The sequence below is a fragment of the Rhopalosiphum maidis genome, chromosome 1, assembly GCF_003676215.2.
Source record: "Rhopalosiphum maidis isolate BTI-1 chromosome 1, ASM367621v3, whole genome shotgun sequence".
Taxonomy (NCBI): Eukaryota; Metazoa; Arthropoda; class Insecta; order Hemiptera; family Aphididae; genus Rhopalosiphum; species Rhopalosiphum maidis.
In genome coordinates, this window is record NC_040877.1 from 6709487 (window position 1) to 6731904 (window position 22418).

At 24.2% G+C, this 22418-nt stretch overlaps 1 protein-coding gene across 1 annotated transcript; it reads left to right on the top strand.

Annotated features, from left to right (window-relative positions):
• The first annotated feature begins 2148 nt into the window (after positions 1-2148).
• LOC113555867 (transcription termination factor 2-like) lies at positions 2149-19622 on the top strand. Its single transcript, XM_026960496.1, is given in 34 exon segments — positions 2149-2205; positions 2285-2356; positions 3178-3288; positions 3859-3894; positions 4018-4122; positions 6886-7053; positions 7225-7335; positions 7424-7546; positions 7606-7731; positions 7833-7913; positions 7986-8072; positions 8283-8381; positions 8451-8552; positions 8614-8661; positions 8831-8893; positions 8976-9068; positions 10152-10176; positions 10241-10482; positions 11475-11606; positions 13883-14072; positions 14135-14240; positions 15009-15230; positions 15309-15509; positions 15582-15782; positions 15858-15965; positions 16067-16283; positions 16346-16550; positions 17686-17891; positions 17956-18050; positions 18229-18383; positions 18455-18703; positions 18828-19034; positions 19213-19347; positions 19349-19622. Coding segments are annotated over 33 exon segments (4431 nt in total). The 5' UTR covers positions 2149-2205; positions 2285-2345; the 3' UTR covers positions 19520-19622.
• Positions 19623-22418: the final 2796 nt, after the last annotated feature.

A 22418-nucleotide genomic window follows, 5' to 3' on the forward strand; every position in this document is an offset into this window, starting at 1 on the left:
ATGAGTTACGATACACTATTGAATAATATAATAATAATAATTATAAACATTTAGATTAAAAAAATATAGATACAGAAATAGGATATACAAATATACAATATAAATCCATTTTCCATATATTATCAATACCTTTATTTGAGTGTTATACTGTTATCACTAACTAATAATAACCATAAATAATAGACATTTTTACATTATTGCCAAAATAATAATTTTTGATCGTTAGATCTTCATATTTCATAATACAGTAGATTGTCGATTATCCGCACTAATTTGGAACGAAGGGGGTGCGAATAATCGATTAGTGCGGACATGATGAGCGTAGGTAGGAAATATTTTCGGAGGGTGTTTTTGTCTAAATCTATATTAATATTATAATATTATGAATAATTTATTTGTATGTATTAAATAATACAATTGTTTTATTTAATTTTGGGGGGTGTTTGAACACCCAAAACCCCCCTTTTTAAAATAAAGTTAAAAACTAATTTACTAGATATAATATTCATACATAACATAAAAAGGTGGGCAAGTGGGTATTGCTCTGTTGCGAAGTAGAGATCGAGAGTTGGTAACTATAATGGATGTGTTAAATTTGAATGAAATGACAAATATCATTGTAGACGAAAAAGGATTCTAAACGTAGATGATTTTTCAATCTAGGATAATTAGTAGGATATATTATATTATTACCTATATTTAAATTGTAGTATATCATAATTTTACGCATTTTATAAAAATTTAAATTTCATACGCTCATAAAATTATTTCTATATTGATGCTGGCGTTTTTTTTTTTTTAGTTATTTGTAGAAAAACTTATGGAGAACCTTGTATTCGCATTTTTAACTTTTAACATATTTTTTAAACATTTGAACTTTAAATGCTTATCAACAAAAATGTTAACTAACGATTTTTGATTTTTTTTACTACCATAAGTACAATTTATAATAAACCTTGTATTAAATTTTAAAGATTTTTTGGATAGCCAATTTTTTTTACAGTCATTTCAAAAAAAAAAAAAATTAGAAAAATCGAAAATTTCAATGGTTTTTAAATAGTTTAAAAAAATTCTAAATATTTTGAAAAATTAATCGTAAATAGATAACACTAATATTATAAATGTGAGTAAGTATTACAATTATATATTATAATATTATTATTATTATTATTATTATTATTATTATTATTATTATTATTATCATTGTAAGTATTTACAATGATTCGTTTTTGAGTTATAGCAAAATAAAAAAATCGATTTTGTCGAAATCTGATTTTCATAAATTTCTCGTTTTTTCATTACTTTTTAGGGTTCTTTATGCTTTTGAAAACTACAGGAAATTTTTTACTTTTGACCCCAAAATACCAACTAGATAAATTTTCCTTCTTAAAGAGGGGCTGAAGTCAAAAAATCAAAGCATTATTTCTATTCCAAATCGTGATGACGGACACAAAAAAAAAAACATATATCATTGTAAAATCAATACATTCCTCACTTCGTTCAGAATCTAATAAAATCATAATAATTTACTAGTTTCTGATTTATTATTACTTTGTATTCACCAACTACCTATCTGGTTGTCAAATTGAACTTTCTAGGTCATCTGGAACTGGGTTAGAATATTTTGATCTATAGATCAGTCAGTGATAAAAATGACGATTTTTGGACGTTAATATCTAAATAACGGTTTGAGGTGTATTTATGAAATTTGGAGCACTTATGTATCTCGCAAGTCTCAATATATGAGCTAAATTTGAACGTTTATATCAAATTGTTTTTGAGTGAGAGGGATTCATAGGTTTTTTTAAGTTTATATGTGGCTTCGAAAGTGTAGAAGGAGGTGTTTTATTATAAGATGTTCTCCGTGGGTTTGGCATGGGTATTGACGGGTATATATAAAAATTAAAAAATTTTTAATTAATTTGAATATGTACGGTATTGAAAGAAAATGTGAGCAAACACTGTTATCTTACATATATATTATCTAATATCATTGACAATTTACCTATAAATATTATAATTTTAGAAGTTAAAATTTTGTATTATTTTGTTTTTTAGGTCTCAAGTTTCTTAAATCTATAAATTATATTTGTACTGATATAATGTTATACACACATATTTATAAATATCAACAATAGTATTTAATTTAAATGGCAGAAAAAAATTCCTAATGAAATTGTTATACCTTCCTGTTCAAAATATGAAGTATGTACTACATTTAAATTGATTTTGTGATTAAATTAAAATGGTATTATATTATATCTAATATGAGGCTTATTCTCAGGTAATTGATACTAAGTTAAATACTGAAAAAAAGAGAGAATTATCAATATCTGAATCTGAAGATGAATGCAATGTAAGTAGTCTTACTTTTTTATACAGTAGGAACATTTATTTTTGAAATATATAGACAAAAAAAATATAAACTAATAAATACATTAATGCACTCATTGCCTTACTCATATTCTACAAAAATTCAGGATATTATTTATCATGTTTTCGTTTTCAATAATATTTATTTGCATTGCAGTTTTTGATGATTAAAATAAGAAAGTATTTATTTTTATTTATTAAAATGCAATGACAATAATTTAAAAAATGCTCCAAGTTACATATAATATACAAATTCATGACAAATTTATGAAATATTTAACACATTTTGAATATTTAACTGAATTATTTATTATACTATTATCACAGCCTTAAATAAAATTTGCAAAAAAATGAACTTAATTTACATAAATTAAAATATATAACATTTTTACTAAAAATATTTTTTTGTTTACTTTAATCATATAAATAATGGATCACATAATTGAAACACCTACAAATAGGGTGTAACACTTTGCAAGAATCAAATTCATCAATCAAATTCTGTTTGCCGGTTAGTTTTATTTATTCATATTAATATTGTTTCCTAACTATATTAAATTTATTTGAAATTTTTTGAATATTATTTCATTTGTAGAACTTCAGACATATCTATTATATTCAATAAATCTTTATCTGACGGAAAATTTTCAATTAGTTACAAAAAATCAATTTTTATACCACTACCATAAAAACTCTTTAAGAGTAAACTAGAAATTAATTTTGGTTTAAAATTTCAAAACTCTAATAAATAATTGTATATGTCATGAATTATGTTATAAAAATATTGATTTTTAATATAACTAGGAATGATGTTAACTATGATGAGGAGTTTATGTATCAGCCACCCAACAAAAAAATTAAATATGATATTGAAATGAGTACAGACTCCTTTAACTTGAATGAAAACAGTATTGGGTAATTATAAATTATAACATATTATTAATTTAAAAACTATCTCTTGCGAACATTTTTATTTTTTTAAATTCATAAACAGGGCTTAGATTCTATACAATGTTAATTATTATTGAATGCATTTACAAATAACAGGGTTAAAACCTATATATCCATTTTTTTATACAACAAGAATTCAAGTATAAAATCTTATGTGCATAGTTAAAGATTCTTAGTAGTATTTGTCTTGTTTTGCTGCTATTTCTGTTATTTTTGTATGTTAACAATATCTAAAAAAATAATTAATTATAATTAATATTTAAAAAAAAAACATTTTTTATTTTTCTACTATTTTCTTTGCTAAGTATATTTTAGTTAATTTTACTTCTGTAAAGTCCAATCCTCGTTCATACTTCAAAAATATAATATTCATTTTCTAATCCTTAAAGTTGTTATAAGTATAATAATGAAATTCATTTATATCAACCTAAAAAGTTCATAATGTTAAAAAAAAAAAAAATGAGCAAAGAGCAACTAAACATTAAAAAATAAAATGTAATCAAGATTATTATCATCGTAAAATTAATTTTAAAGGTTTATCAACAAAATTAACTCGACCAAGTCATGTCAGTAAAAAATGAAGTACAAACATAGAAGTTATCAAAAAGATGTTGATTTTTTAAAAGGTAATTTGTGATTTTGCTATCAATTATTTGATGTTTGGATCTAAATGTGAATTACAAATTTTTTTAGAAATACTAAAAGTCTTTCCGATGATGAGGTAAAAGTATTGTTAGAGTTATCATATAATTTTGATGACGAAGACAACATTCACAGCAAAGTCCAAACAATCGAAGAGTAAGTTATTTATTTATCTATTTTTATTTATTATTATGTTGTGTATATTGATTTTATAAAATCTCATTTCAAAATCTATTAATATTTTTGAAAATTATTTTTACATTATTTCTAGTTGAAAAAAAAGTTGTTTATATTAATTTTTTATTTTTTGATTGACAACACAAATTTTTATAATTCATATTCTGAAGCAGAAATTTTTCAAAGTATCTTAATATAGTTTTTTTTTTATTTAAACTTTGTGACAATTATAGTTTTGACAATTATTAAATACAATATAAAAGTTTATTACAAGAAGAAAGAGTAAAGATATAAGAATTAGTTATAAGATATAGGAGTTCACTTTTTGAAAGTAAAAAATTTTACGCAGTCAGTTCATTTCTTTAATGATAAAGTGAAGGAATTACCAACTTATTTTCAAATTAAATCCAATTTAACATTAATACTAATAAAACCTTGGATTTCATCTAGTCTTGTTATTTAGGGAAAAAATTAATAACAAAATCCTTAAATAACCATTTAACGTTACACTGAAAAAACATTATATTTTGTACAGAATATATTGAATAAATTAATAAAACTTATCAACAATTTGTATTACTGTAATAAAAATTAATAAAAGTGGTACAAATTTAAAAAAATATGGGAATGTATTAAAGAAACATAACACAAAAACAAATAAAAAACAACAGTTAATTAAATTCTTAATAAATATGATAACAAAATCTTAGATAAATATGAAATTGCTAACATATCTATTATATTCAATAAATCTTTATCTGACGGAAAATTTTCAATTAGTTACAAAAAATCAATTTTTATACCACTACCATAAAAACTCTATCATTAAAAATCGTATTCATTTTAGACCACTAACGTTAATGTTGACAATATTTAAACTAGAAAACATGGTTGTGAACAGGTTGTAGAATACACGGTTATACAGTGCCCGGGTACGTGGGTATAAAATATATTAAAGCCCGTATATTAATATCAGTGTATATCTATGTATATTATAATTTAGAATTCAGATATACTTAAAATATAAATATTTATAATAATATAATGTTCATATCAATTTGTCTAAATATTGTCTCAAATAATTTAACGTCATTTAAATTTACTTTTTTTTTTTTAATAAAATAACAATAAAATATTATTTATTATATTTACTTTTCATTATTCAAATAATAATATATGAGTATTCAAGTTCAAGCTCACAGGTATTTAGTATTTTGATACATGGCTACACGGGTATTTTTATTCATGGGCTTTAACACTGTCATAGTAAAAACACGGGTACTCGTGTAATTCATTACATTGTAATTGTGACCTCTAAATTTCTCAAAAAATGTGTAAAAATTAGATTGACAGAATTTTTGAATAAAAATAAATTTTTTAGTTCAAATCAATTTGGATATCACTTCCAATTCCCTTAAAACAATAAATTAGAACCGGTTTATTACATTTTAGGTACCCGTTAATTATATAAATTTAAAATTAATATATATTTAATTTTTATACTTAGAGGATGTCAGCACACTATTTGTTTTCTTTCTCTAAGCCACGCACAACATGACAAATTTTACATTCACAATAATGACTAAGTTATAACCATATTAATTTCTTAAAATAGAGTAAAATTACCTCTTTCAAATTTAAAGTTAGAATATTATTTAGGGTATCTCGTAATAGTTTTATTATATTTTAATTTTTAAAGCGAGTTATGAGTTTTTTAAAACTGTACATTTTTTATATATATTAAAAAACTCATACTACGCCGACATCCTCAGCATATCCTTTACATATGTATAATTTTCAGTTATATATATTTTTCTTTCACTTTTTAGTAATATTTACTTGTGAACATAACATTTTTAAAACTACCTGAGTAGTGCTATAGTGGTTTGTTGAAAATACGGGCCTTTTGGTAATACTCAAATATAGTTGATAAGTTAATGTATATATATCGTTCCAAAAAATCCTATAAAATTACTATAACTATTACTCCCAGTACTCTCCACTCGGTCAACACTTTGACAATTTTTAATTTTCTGAAATATTTACGATAAAGTGATTACATTTCACTAGAAACAAAAACGTGACATATATCTGTGATTTTACATTAAATTAATAAATACATACATAATGTTCTAAAAATATCGAATATGCATTTAATTAATTAATAAAAAGTTAAAAAACTGATACAATTATTCACAAATATCATAAAAAAATGCAAATGCTACAAATTCTTACTCCTTATTGTAACTCATAAACTACTAATCTAAAATTAGATATTTATGCATCGAAATACTATGATTAATATTTTGCTTTAGAATAAAAATTTAAAAAAAATAAATATATATAAAAATATTTATTTTTTTATTAAAAGAATATTTACAATCTATGGATTGGAAGGAGGCCATTCAGTGATAGAACCCAATATTAGTTTTTTTTTTAATTAAATTATAATTGATTTGTTAACTGTTAATCATTAATTTAATAAATCTCTGTACCACTTTCTCTTAAGATGGCATGGGTGGGGGATTCTTCCGCACAAAATTTGAAAAACTATGATAAAAAATATTTTTAAAAACATTAATACTATTGAAATAATTTTTGTTGTTTGATAAAAGAATCACCCTGTATAATACTAACATTACGTTAGTACATAGTTGAGTTACATTATTTATACATTTTCATATCCCTAAAAGAATATAGTATATAGTATATCAAATATATTAATATTTTTAATTTTTGTAGTGTAACCAAGAATATTAACGATTTTGAAAATATATTAGAACCAGTTGATGATGTATGTATTAATGAAAGTTTAACATGTCAAGAAAAAATAAGCTTAATTTCAAACTCCAATCAAGAATATGAGTTACCAAAGACTGTGTCTGCGATTTATGAACACAATAATTATTTGTAATACATTTTTTTATTAATGTTATAATTATTAGTTTATTAATGAGGTGTAATATTTAACAGTGGTGCATAAAACAACTATATCATTATTAATTGAAAACAACGCTACTAAAATGTAATAATATCCTAATTATATACCAAAATAATATAATCATACTTTTTATTTTTTAGTACTGATTTAAAAAATATTCCAGACTGTGCAGTACAATTGAATATGTCAATTGTATCAAATGAAACAGTACTGGATGATAAGAAAAATAGTATTTTTTTTGAAGATCAAAGGTGAGAACAAATTCATAGATTTTTAAAGTCATAAACAATGTAACATGTTTATATTTAAAATTGATTCTATAATACATATTATAAATAGCTTATTATTAAGAAATAATTGTTCTGAAAGTAGCATATACCAATGTGAAGAATTTTTTAACACTGAAATTGAAGTGAATAGTGGTGAATTGCCACAAACTTATGAAGTTAATTTTCATTTTAGGTAATATAATAATAAAATATTCATGTTCATATTAATCTTTTTTTTTATTGCTCCGTTAGAAGTGATCCTATAGAAATAGATCAAGATAATTTTATTGATTTAACTAAATGTGAGAATGATGATGAAATCATAATATCGGATGATGATTATACAATTATAATTAATGAGGAAATGGAGTGTAAAAGGTAACAAAAAATTATATATATTTTTTAGACTCTTATAAAACATACAAAGTATTGCAACACTGAAATAAATGTATAATTTAAGAGACTTGATTGTTTCTTAGATTATTTGAGAACATAAATTCTGAAATAGAAACTAGTTATGAAGAATTAACTCAATTGTCTATAGATAACAATAAACAAATGTAATTTGATACTTTTTTTACTATAAATTAGTTGGTTTGAATATTAAGTAAAAAAATTTTGCACCTTTTTAGTGGTATTGAAAAGTTGATTATCCAAGAATATAAATTGAATGAGGTAATTAAATATGATGATGATGATCGAAAAAATATATGTAAAAGGTAAGACCCTATTATGCCCGTACATTGATAGAGTTCATACACGTCATTGTCGGAGTGGCACGTATGTATTTAAACAATGTAACCAAAAACGCGCGCATACTATACATCGCGTATGGTACGCGCCCATGTAAAATAGGCCTTATTTGTAATATAATAGCCAATATTAACCTTAGCAACATTGTATTAACTATGAATTTCTGTTGAAAGTAGTTCTCAAACTTTGAACATTCAAGAAAAACATAATATTGATCCGTCAAACATAGTAGATTTGATTGATGTAAATTGTCAAGATGATTCTCAATCAACGATGTATGATAATATACTAAAATTTAATTTGCTGATAGTGTATTTTAAAATTTTGTTTTGTTCATCCTTTAGTTGTGATCACGATTATTACAACAAATATTATGTAGATGATGAAACTATGTTAGAAAATGGGTATGGTACATCTAAAATTAATGCTGAAAATAAGAATATACAGTAAGAACAAATAATTGGATTTTTTTGGACATTAACAAATTGAAGTGTTAAACTATTTTAGTATTTTAAAAAGATCCATTCAAAATGAAGATGAAAGGCTTTCAAAGATGCTTAACAAGAGAAAAATGATTTAGAAGTGGATAAAAATTGTTCAGATAAAGTAACTGTGTCAGAAACTTGTGATGATTATTTTTACAAAAAGTATTGAATTCATTTTCATTATTTTGTATATTATATTAATACCTTTATATTTTATGTCATATGTTAGTGTTTTCTAGTGTTTCTACACCATTTCTGAATGAAAATGATTTTTTGGAGGTAACAAGAGAACATGGGAAAAGGTAAGAATACTAAGAATAGTTAATTTATTAGAGATTTAATTAATTATAGATAAGTAAATTTGTGAGTTTAAAATTCCATTAGATCAGATCAAGAAGTCAAATTGAGTATGTCTACTAATTATGAAAATAATGAAACAATATTTAATAATAATAAAATTGATGAACGATGTGAAAGGTGAGAACAATTATTTTAACACTTAAATTATAAGTTCCATAAAATTGATTCATCTGGGATTAAATTTAAAAATTAAGTAAATATCATTCATTATTTATCAATTAATTAGTTATTTTTGTTAAAAAAAAATATGAACCTATCCAATTTGATATAAAAGACTAATAACATGTAATATACAGTATAATAGACTATTAATAGTATAATCTATTTTATATGCCTTGAGTAATTTACAATTTTGTTTATTTAATAATTATGACTTAATTATATTGTATATTAATCTAAATTGATTACATTAACTCAAATACTAAAATGTATACCAGTGATGTAGCCCTAAAAATTCTTATGGGTACACGCCTGAATCATTGTAAAAAAAATGTGGTGGCTATGCCCCCCCCCCCCTAATCAGTACTCGTTCATGTTATCTACCAGTAACTATCACATTTTTGATAAACAAAACCAACATTTTCGTTTATAAATAGCATGCTAACCCATCGACCAACATAAAAATTATGATAGACAAAATACTCGGGGTAGATAGCATATTGAACTAGTACCCACTATTTTGTTTATTTATCAGTTGTCTATAATATAATATACAATAATACCTAATACAGTATGATATATAAATATCAAAATTTAATAAATTTACATATTATTTGCTGGGTAACGTATTTATACATCTTATTCATGCTCCGTGTACATGCATACCACAATTTTCGTTAAGGGTACACGCCGTGTACCCTCCACTACACCACTGATGTATACTAATAAAATACTATTGATTATGGGGTCCGGGATGAATCCAATACATCCCAGCATCCAGTCTGCCACTGGATGTTTATAAGTGATTACACATATTAATAATAACTACAATTATTATGGTAAAAGTTAAAATCTTTACTATAAAAGTAATTCCAATTTATTTAATATAACCAAATAAATAAATACAAATGAAAATAAAACTTAATCGTAATGTTAATGAAAAATAAAAGATTTAAAAATATATTTGTAATATATTTTTAGTATATGTTGGAATCTTGTAGGTATATTGTATATTTATTTTATTTTTATTCTGTATTGCAGAAGTTTGTCATTCAATTCTATTGATGTAAGTATAATTTCCTTGCATTATATGTCATGTGCAATTAATAATATTATGTTTTACCATTCAGGTAAAAAGAGGTTTTGAATATTCCAATAATGATTCTGAAAACTCAAATGAATCTCTATTATTCATGCCATCTAGCAAAGATTTAAAAAAATATGGAATAGAATGTGAAGAACATGAAAAATCTATTTCCCCATCTCTGAATAATTTAGAAAATAATATCAGCAATACAAAAGTTGTTCCTCAATACAAATCTCTATGCTTAAAAATAAATGATGTATCTAAAAATACAAATAATTTTGTAAGGTAATTTATTATTTTTATTTTATTTATGTCCCACCTACTTATGTATTATAAATATTTTAGTAATTTGTTGAAATTTGAAATTTTTAAATTTATAAAATATTTTTGTTATAACTAATAGAAGTATATTACTATGAAGTATGCCTAACAATTATATTAATTCTTCTGTACTCTTAAATTAATCAATTAGTTCTTGAATGTGTCTAATTTGAAGAAAATTTAATTCAATTTATTGATAGAAATTATATAATTTATGAAATATTGTCCTTAAATCAACAACTACAGATAATACTATTAAAAAAAATTGATTACCTATTGGTATAAAATATAATATAGTTTAATTTTCTTAATTTTTACTTTAATCGTATGTTACCAAAATATACCTCTGCAATGGGTAAACAGTTGTTGAAACCGATTAAAATGTAGTCAGTCTCAACATAAGTCCTGTTAAATATTAGAGCTTGTAAATGAATGCATGTATAATAAAATAAATAATTTAATAAATTAGATTGTGATAAATAATAAATAAAATATATCCATTTATGTAGTAAAATATTTCTCCTCTCTTAAATTTAAATTATTTATTATTTCCTCTCAATTAATCAAACGTCTGTTAAATCAAAAACCTCTATAAATTGAATTTTTAACTCCGTCCCTTGAATTTTGAATTACCGAGTGACTATTGTCTACCATTTGTATTATTATAGCTTAAAATCTATGATAAATGTGTAAACATACACATCTATATTGATCTAAAATTAACACATTCCATCAAAGTAATGCTAAAAAAAAATTTAAAAAAATACTATTACTAGATACTTTTATTTTTAATGTATCTGTATAATTATTATTATCTATTTGAGTAAAAATGTTTTGGAACCTGAATTATAATTAAAAAGGATTATTATATAATACTCATTACTCAAATTAAAGAATTGTTATTATATGTGAACTTCTAATTTACTAATTGTTATCATTTTTTTTTTCTTATTAAGTTCTAGTTCTACAAAAGACTATGAAGATAATGTTAAATATTTCTATGATTGCGATATTAGCAGCATTGAAAATTCTGATGAAGAAGATAATATATTGTTGTCTTTTGAAAAAGATACTTCAATTGATAATTGGTAATATACTTTATAAATATAGTTTTTGTATATATTTTAATGATTAATGGAATAAGCCATTAAGGCTAAAATGAAGTAAACTATAATTAGTATAATAATATGTTACTGTTATATTCTCAATACGCTTCACCTCAAACCTCAAGATAAAAAAATCTGATACAATATAGAGTGCCTGCAAGGAAGATTGTATATAACAAATAGCCCACTATACTCTTGAGCTTGTGTTAAATTGAGTTACCTTGGCGGGTGGATAGAGATAGTCAAGCACCGATTAAGATAATTTTGGGTCTGGAGCCAAACAATTTTAGGGGCTCATCACCATATTCAAAATATTGGTGACCCACAAATAAAAATATTTCAGACAAATAAAAAATTATATTTATAAATTTATTTCCTACCTTTTTAATACAAAAATATAAATGTTATTTGCATAAATATTTGTACGTGTTTCTTTTAATATACAAAATATATTATAATTATTGTATCTAAATATTTCTGATTTAATAAAAAAAAAAACATACTATTTGCCAGTGGGGCTCACTATTGTTTGAAATCCATGGGCCCCCCATAATCTGGGCTTGGGTATAGTATTATAATTTTGTAAAACTCCAAAATAAAAAAATGTTACTGATTAGCTATGAAATAAAAAAAAAATAGAAATTAAAAATGGGAATTTAATTACATGCATTTTTAGTTTTTGAGCATCAGTTTGATGAATGTATTAGTTTTATTTTGATATTGGTGTGCATAGGTACACATTTATTAACCAACCGTTTAGTTTGATTTATGGAGGTTTAAATTAATGAGTGACAACTGTAGTGGTTTCTAATAGAAAATTGTATCTTATCGGTACTCTAGGGAAGTAAAGTAAAAATTCCCAATCCTTTTCAAAATCATCAGAGAAAAAATGGAAATTATTACCAAAAATTACTTGTTTTATTGTAGTAAATTAATAACCTTAGAGACTTTTAATGTTTATCAAATATTTATATTTTGTACTAGTTGCTAGTTATGTTAATTTCAGTTTTTTTTTTTAGGCATTTTTATTTATATTTATTTTATTGTCTATTTCATATTTTTTTATTTACTTTGTATTACTTGTCTTGAATCATAATAGAATTATTAAAATATTTTGGCTTCTTTTATGCTATTTATAATTAGAAATTTTTGATTGGTTTTTGATTCATGAACGATGGAATTTTGGTTTTCGATTAAAGTGGATTGAATATTTAATACAAGGTTCTTTACAGTAATCAAAAATACATATTTTAGTCAATATTTAAAAAAAATTGTTTAAATTATCTAAATAAGTAAATAAATTTGTTTTTCAATTCAAAACATTAATTTTAAAACCTTGAAAATTTAATTAAATATATCTTATAATTATGAAAATTGTATATAATGAATTTCTCTGTAGTCTGTAGACTACGATGATGCCAAAAAATATATAGTGTTTAATGTATAATGTTTAAAATATATAGATTAATTTTAAGATATATAACTGATTTATACCATGAACCTCCTATTTACATTATCTTATAGTAATGTAGTATTGACTCAAAAATTAGTAATCATTATATAACATGGTATAGTACTTAGTAATATAGACTGACAGACTGTTTTCGTTTAGAATTGTTTTTTTGTAAATAGTAATTAATTTTTAAGAGGGTCTCAGCTACATGTGTTGTCTCCGTCTTGCACACGTATGACATAGTACATTTTTGTTCACCTATTTCAATAGCGTGTTTTTAGTTTTGATATTAGAGTGAATTGACCTATATCAAACTTTAAGGTAAGAACATTATCTGTGTTCTCTCATTGGTTATTTATGATATTATAATTTTTAGGTGAGTTATGAATATGAAAAATATTTGAAAATTCACATAATTCACTTAAAAATTAAAATATCATAAAAAAACCAACAAGAGAACACAGATAATGTTCATACCTAAAAGTTTAATAATGGGTAAATTCAATCTAATATTAAAACTAAAAGAACATTATTGAAACTGGTAAACGAAAATTTATTATGTCGTACGTCTGTAAAACGGAGACAACACATGCGGATGCGACATCTTCTTGAATTCAGATTTAACACATACCAAACAGTAGAGCAAGTTATGCATCTACTCGCCTTTCTTTTTATAGTTTGACTTAGTAAAATAAGCTATGTTTTATAGTAAAATATATGTTTAGAAGTTTATAGGTACCTTATTATTTTTTTTTTTTTTTATTACTAATAATTAATTAATTGTGTTATTTGATACAATTTCTAGCATTTTTGTTAAAAATCAAGACAGATTGAATGCAACCAATAATATTAATAATGAACAAACTTTATATGATAATGATTCAAAAATTCAAGATTTAAGTTCTTCCTCTGAGAGTTGTAATAATTTGAGTAATGTTGTGGAAACTCCAGTTCCATTTATTTATTCACCTAGTCATGATCATCAGTATGGTCAGGTAATAAAATTATATCATAACAAGTTTAAAATGTGTAAAACAGAAATAGATTTATTTTATAGATTTTAAGTACAAGTATGGCTAAGAAACAAATTTTACATGATAAACCTGAAGTTTCTATCTTTAAAAATGATATTCAATGTTGTACAATGAATCCAGCATCAGATAGTAAGTTGGACATTTTAAACGATTCAAATGTAAAAATTACTGCTAGCAATACAATACCTAGTTTTAATGATTCAACAGATAATATTAATACGATTCAATCTAATTTGTATGCAGATCTAGGTCAATTGCTTTAATACTAATTACTAATACTTTAGTATGATCAAATTGTACTGTAGAATGCACTTAAGTTGCTCTTGTTTAAGGCAATTTCTCGCTGAAGATGTTGTTTTTTGACTCCCTAAATATTTTTTTATATTTAATGTAAAAACACCCTGTTTTAAAATGATCTGTACTTCTCTTATCTTATCATTTAAGATGCTCTTTTGATCAGTTATTAATAAATTATCATAATAATTGTTTAATTATAAAAATAGAAATTTTACTTATTTACTTGTATTATTTTAGTTTATCATATTTATGACATTTCAACCAATAAAAATGTATTAATGTATTAATTTAATGTTATACAGTTTGTTGTTAGCATATTTTTTGTCATGATTATGGCCAGTTATAGTTATATAAAACATAAAGTACTATTGATTTAAAAAAAAAAAAATACAATGAGAGTATATGGAGAAAACAAACAAACAAAAAAAAAAAAATGCTAATAAATTAGGAATTCACTAAATAAGCCAAATATTTTGATCACCTAGGATTTTTTTTAAGAAGCTCTTTTGAGGAGTTGGTCCCACAAAGAGTCTCTTAAACAATTTTTACTGTATTTATAAAACAGTTTACCAATAATAAATACAAATTAATTATTTGCAGGTAATTTTAATGAGGAACAACATTTAGAAGATTCAAATGAAAAACATAATCAAAACAATAAAAATAAGTTAATTTCTATGCATAAGTCAACTATAAAAAAGTCTCAAAAATCCTTTAAAAATAATGAATCCGAAACAATATCTAAATTCAATTGTGAGGAGATAGCTAAAATAAATACAGTTCAATTCAGTAGTTTTGATATGGATAAAAGTAATTTAATTAGTATGTATTACCTATTGAACTAACTGATAAAATGTAAAATTTAAATTTGAATCATTAATTAAAATTGTTTATTCTTAGGTGAGGTTAACAAAAAAAAATATTTAGAAGAAATTATTAAGAATGAAAAATTATTTAATAAATTTGATGAAAAATTGGATATAAACGAATCAGTCATCTCACCTTATATATCTCAGTCTTTAGATAAATCTACTAATTCTCGAAGTGCATTGGCAAAAAAAGCAACAGCAGATATAAATATCCATGCTATGAGTGAAAAAGGCAATATTTTTACTTATTGCTATAATATTAAATTAATATATAGTTACTAATGTAATAATTTTGAAATTTCAGCTTTGAACATATATTTAACTCAACAAACAATGACATTAGATGTTTTAGAGGTTTTACATAAGTCTTTAGATACATGTCCATCATCTGGTATATTGATGCAAGACCCAGAAGGGTTAGTTGTGTCTCTCATGCCACATCAAAAACATGCTATTGCTTGGCTAAGTTGGAGAGAAAGTCAAGAGCCATGCGGCGGAATACTAGGTAATAATATATATGAAAAGTATTGGTTATGATTTATTTATAATATTATATTAAATTGGTTATTTTATGTTATAGCGGATGACATGGGTTTAGGTAAAACGCTCACCATGATATCATTGGTTTTGAAAGAAAAACAAGACAGTTTATTATCAATGGTGTCTATTGACAACAGAAGCACTGATGGTAAAATTTTATTGAATGAATATATTATAAAATATTTTAGATATTTATTTATTTAAAGAAAAATTATGTTATTTTTTATATTGTTTACTATATTTTTGTAGTTATAATTGGTGGGACTTTGATTGTTTGTCCGGCATCCTTATTGAGTCAATGGGAAAATGAATTTAAGACCAAATTGAAACCAGGATTGTTAAAAGTTGCCCAGTTTAATAGCATAAATAGAAATATAGTTGCTATAGCATTAGCTAGATATGATGTTGTAATGACATCATATAATATAATAATGTGGGACTACAAAAAAAAAAAATGTTTCTGTTAGTAAACATTTTGTAAGAACTATAAAAAATTGATGTATGATAATAATCTTAATAATTTCAGAGTCCATTATTCTTTATTAAATGGAAGCGAATCATATTGGACGAGGCTCATCAAATAAGAAATAAAAAGACACAAACGTCTTATGCTGTTTGTAAGACAAAATCTATGTGTCGGTGGGCTATAACAGGAACACCTATTCATAATAAAGAAGCTGATTTCTTTACTCTTCTAAAATTCATTCGTTGTCATCCATTTGATGATTGGAATGTAAGTATAAAAACATGTTCTTTTAAAATTACAATGTTTAAATTATTTTTATAAATAAATAACAATAATAAAAACTACCTATTTTTAAACAATTTCTATGTACATTATGCACATTGTAATTTAATTTTGATACTTTTTATGTGAATATTAGTTATATTCCGAGTCTTTGCATAGACTAAAAATTAAATAAAATAGTTATTATTTTAGATATTCTGAGTGAGGAGTGATGAATGTATTGATTTTACACATAATGATGATTTTTTTGTGTTTATACGAGAAGTCATCAGATTATATTTATATACTGTTTGCCAAGATTCTAGGATCACTTCGCACATGTGAATGACATGAATGCAAGCATTTTATAATAAATCACCTGTTCAAAACTTAAACTATACATTGTCTAATTTTAGTTCTAAAGCAGCAGGTTTTAAGTATGGCCTTTAGGTATCGTAGTTGGGAGAAAACGAGTTTTTGTCAGTCCTATGAACAGAGTATAGTTTGTACTTTAAAAAAAAAATCTGAGTGTTTTTCAAATTTTTTTGCAGTTGAAAATTTATCAAATATGCAATTTTTATAGCTAAGGCCAAAAAACTGAATACAAAGTTAATTATAAGTAGATTTTACTGAAACCAAAAAATCTAAAAAAAACACATTATATTGCATTATAATTTCAGATTTTCTCAAAATTAAACATTTTAGCTATGAATAATAATATTCATTATTTTGTTATAGTTCAAAAACATTATTTGAGGGAGGGATAAAACTTTTATGTCTTTTATGTATATTATATTTTACACACACAATGGTCTTTTCAAATCTGTTTTGTGCTTTTGGCAAATTTTCTCTAATAAGTAATATAAAAAACCACAACATGAAATATTCTTAATGATTACAAGCTGATAGACGGTCTTTGCTCAGAATTATTTTTTGTATTCAAAGATATATCTCATTGAATTCAAATTTAACATATGTATTACAATAACCCACTCGATCCCTAATACAGTAAAGTAGTACCCTCCGATTGAAAACTTATTTTGATTATCCAACTAATGTTGTCAAAGTTAAGTTATTGTATATTATTTTTATATGAATTCGGGAATTGATTATAACAATATTAATTTTTTAAATTTTGAAGGTCTGGAAGAGGTGGGTTTGCAATAATGATGATGCTGGGAAACATAGATTATTCCTGCTCGTTAAAACATTAATGCTTCGTCGAACAAAACGAGAACTTTCCAAATACACAACATTCAAAATACCTATTAAAAATGTTCATGAAATTGAAATTGAATTATCAAAAGAAGAACGAAATGCTTACGAAAAAGTACTTCAATTTTCAAGGTAATAAATAATCAGTTTTAATTTTATGGATTAATAATAGTCATTAAGTTATTAATTTTTCTAGTAATCTTTTTGCTACATATTTATACGATAAAGCAGCAAAAGAAAAAGTATTTGACTCTAATATCAAAGTACAAAGTAAAGTTCAATATTTTCAAGGTAATTTATATAATTTTTTTAAAATTATCTAATTTATTGTTTCTTTTTATTTTAGTGCTACAAATGTTTATTTTAAATATTATTTTATTTCATTTATTTATTTTTGTGATGTTCTTCACAATATGTAAACTTAATATATTTGAATATTTGTAATATTAAATTGATTATGTATTTACAGAACAAAGTCAAGATTAAGACAAAATTTTCAAAGATCACCCCGAGTTACTTATGTTCAAAAAGTTTAAAAATATTGAGGAAATACAAACACATCATATATTGGTATTACTTTTAAGATTGAGACAAATTTGCTGCCATCCAACTTTAATTAAAGGAGTGAGTGGTATTAATAATTAAAAATTTGAAAATAAATTTATTAAATATCCGTCTTGCTTTATTGCTTTTAGCCTATAAACGAAGGGAATATTAATGAAGATGTAGAGAGTATCCTAGAAGATTTTAATGAAGTTAGTGAAGGTGATTCAACTATTAGTGATTCATTTTATAATGAAATCACCGAAATAGTGGACTGTCCAAACATTATTGACTTATCAAGACTTATGAGTCACCTTACACTTAACGAAGAACCTGCTAAGAAAAATCCTGAGTTAAACAGTGACAATAACATTTTCAAAAAAACTTGGATTTCTACCAAAGTACATGTTCAGAATGTTATCATTATCATTATACTTAATAAAATATTATTATATAAATATGATCAGCAGAAATTGTTGTATGACTTATATATACTATTATCTAATAATTAAATTATTTTCATAGATAAAAGTTATTTGTGATTTGGTAAAAAAAAATATATTAATCGGTGGAACTGATAAGGCCATAATTGTTTCGGAATGGCCGAGCTTTTTATATTTAATAAGGAAAAATTTGGGTCATTATAAAACAGAAATGTTTTCTGGAGCAATTCCTATCGTAAAAAGGAATAAAATCATTCGGGAATTTAATAACCTGGATGGAGGACCACAGGTAAAAAATACCTATTTAATTTTTAAATTTTGATATGTTGAAAATAATTTAAATGTTATTATGAATGTATTCATTTAGAGTTTTTTTAAAAAGATAATGATGTATAATTAATTGGTTTATAAATTATTTTTTGCCAATAAAATGCTGCTCTATTAGTGTTTGTTTTCTTACTTTTAAGATTTTATTGCTGTCACTGAAAGCTGGAGGTGTTGGTCTTAATCTCATGGTGGCAAATCATTTGTTCCTTATGGATGTTCATTGGAACCCTCAAATGGAAGCACAGGCTAGTGACAGAGTATACAGAGTAGGCCAAAAAAAAAACGGTGAACATATATAAATTTATATGTTCTAATACGATTGAAAAAAGAATACTCGACATTCAGATTAAGAAATTACAGATCGCTAATAATTTATTTGAGGGTACCAGTGCAATTACATCCAAAATAACATTGGATGATTTAAAACAGATTTTTCAATTCCAGTAAATACATTCAACTATTTTTTCTTAGAAAATTATGTTTAATATTAAGTTTATACTTTATATTTCTGAAATTTATTTTGGTTGAATGTCATATTATTAAATAGATAAGTTTTATAAATGTACTTTGTTTTTCTATAAATTATATACTATATTATTTTAGTAATCTACTGTTTCTATAATAGCTGTGTTATTTAAATATTTATAAGTCATATTATATTTATGTTTTAATTTTAAGTATATACAGACTGAATAATGAGTTTCATAAAAAAATGTCTAATTTATTTATTTTGTCAGAATAAGGGTAATAAGATCTCGTTGAATTATTATTAAAGACTATTTGTGTATATTATCATGATCAAGTACATATAATAATGTACATTATAATTATATAATGTACACATTAAACATCAATAGTCGATCCTATTGTCACAACTTAATGACAAACGGAAAAAAAAGTCATCCTATTGTTTATAAATTAAATTGGATTGACAATTTTTATGTGTAGATAGTAGATGACAATTTATTGACATATAAGCTGTAGTTTGACAGTTACACATACGCTGATCTTATTATATAGGTGTTTATCATTTGTATCCAGTTGAAGGTAACTGGTAAAAAATAACTAACAAAAAAAACAATTTTTCAAAATTTTCAATAAATATAATAATTGATTATGAAAATTAAAAAATGATTACTTACATACATTTACATCATGACCCGCAGTACACACATAGAAAAATTCTAAAAAAAATAATTATCACCCCAACAAAATTTGTAAATATCAATATATTATTATTAATAATATATCAGGTATACATTTTTCTCGAGTAGATTAGATACCGATTTTTTTTAAGAAGTTCAATGTAGACAATTTCTATATGTATGTACATACGAATCGTGTTAATGTGTGCGTAGGTAGTAACTGTTCATTTTTTAATTTTCATATTCAATTAATATGTTAAGGGTTAAACCCCCTCTGAAATATCAGGAACAAAAAATAAATTACCCGATCTACAAATAAATAGTACGATATTTATGTAAATTTTTTTAAAAACCTCCACCGAATTTTTTTCCTGTGTTCGCATGCACATTTAATAGTTTTTAAGTACATTAAATTCACAGCCTTGTTTATAATAATTATAAATAAATTGATCCGGACGATAGTAACAGCAGTCGACTAACGCGAATGTCCACAAAATCGCTGACGTCAAATGTTGACAAACTTTGTCGCCTCCAGATAGCACTGCTGTATACGGTTTTTGTTTTCTATGGTTTGGTTAGCCAACCGACTGCGGACTATAGTAAGGTGGCTGATGTTTCAGTTTTTACACACTACGTGAAATCGGTTTGTGATAATTATATTTGCGTTGAAACGACGGTTATCGAAAAAATCGATTTACAGTTTACACTGCACCTACGATGGAAAATGGCATTTCTTCGGATTTCGTATGTTATGGCCATTACAAACTTGTTTGCCGTGTCGGTACTTACGAGTAAGTTACTGCAGATAATATTATGCAACTAGACATAATATACCTATCGTCCATTAATTGACGATATTTTACAATATTACATATTCACATCTACATGGGCGTGCGCGGGACTTTTTTGCGGGCAACACAAAATTATTTTAGTGGGGATAATTTACTACTCTTTATTAGCTTAAAATCTAATATAATATTATGCAATACTCAATGTTTTAGATCCTGAGCAAAATGACGAATGAATCGATTTTGCAGTAGTAATGTGCAAGGTTGTCCTTATTTTTTTTAGAAAAAATGCTTCACAATCGTCGACTTCGAATGAGTTTTCTGGTAGCAAATTGGTTTTAGTTTGTACTTCAGTAGGTCAATACTAGAATTTTCAGATTTTTTATAGTATTCTAAATTCTAATTACCTACAATTATGAAAAATACATTAAAATACGTATTTTGAATATATTTTTTTAGTATTTTTATTTTTTATATTTTTTTTTTTTTGTAAATCGTGTTCGTGTAAATAATATAGCCATTAAATATAAATATGAATACGACAAATCCGATAATAGTTTTTAATTATATATTAGTATATTAGCAAAATAATATACCGTAAATGCGTATAACAATAATAAAGCGTGTCTGTGTATATTGTATATCTATGGAAATGTAAAATATAATAAAGAGTATTAAGAAATAATAATTAATGGAGGACTAATAATTAATTTTATTTAATCTATAAAAAATTGTGTATTAGGGAAAAGATATTATAAGGTAAATAATACTTTCAGTGTTCGAAACATTTTTAAGTAGATATTTAGAAAATGATTTTGAATAAATTTTTTGAAAATCATTCAAATACGTATTTTCAATACCTTTTCAACCGCTTATCTGAATACAAAATAAAATAAGTATTATTTACTAGACTTAGAGTGACCATTGACGAAGTCGAAATCTATACTTCCCACTCGACACCTACTGTAGTACTGTACAGTAGTCAGTAGAGAGATTACCTGTTTTGTTATATAAATTTAACCTAGGTATGATTAAAAATAATATTAGTAAATAAATTAAAAATAGTTACCCGTAATATATATATATATATTTCATATAGCTTGGCAGAGTGTAGCTGCATACCCTGCTCACTCCGTGCGAATGCCTTTGTACTAAACAGCTATCTGCTCGGCTGCATACTAGTTGCGATCATGGATGATTTTTGAGTTAAGTTTAAGTACATATAACAGTTGCGGTCACTGCAATTGTAGGTAATTTCTAAGTTGCGATCACAGCGAAGACTGAGCTTTTACGGTGATTACAAAATGAGTTGAAAAATTTAGAATTGAAATTATATACATATTAGTATTAATTAATATAATATTATAATGAGTATAACTAAAAAATTTAAATTTAAATTTGAAGCTTGCGGTT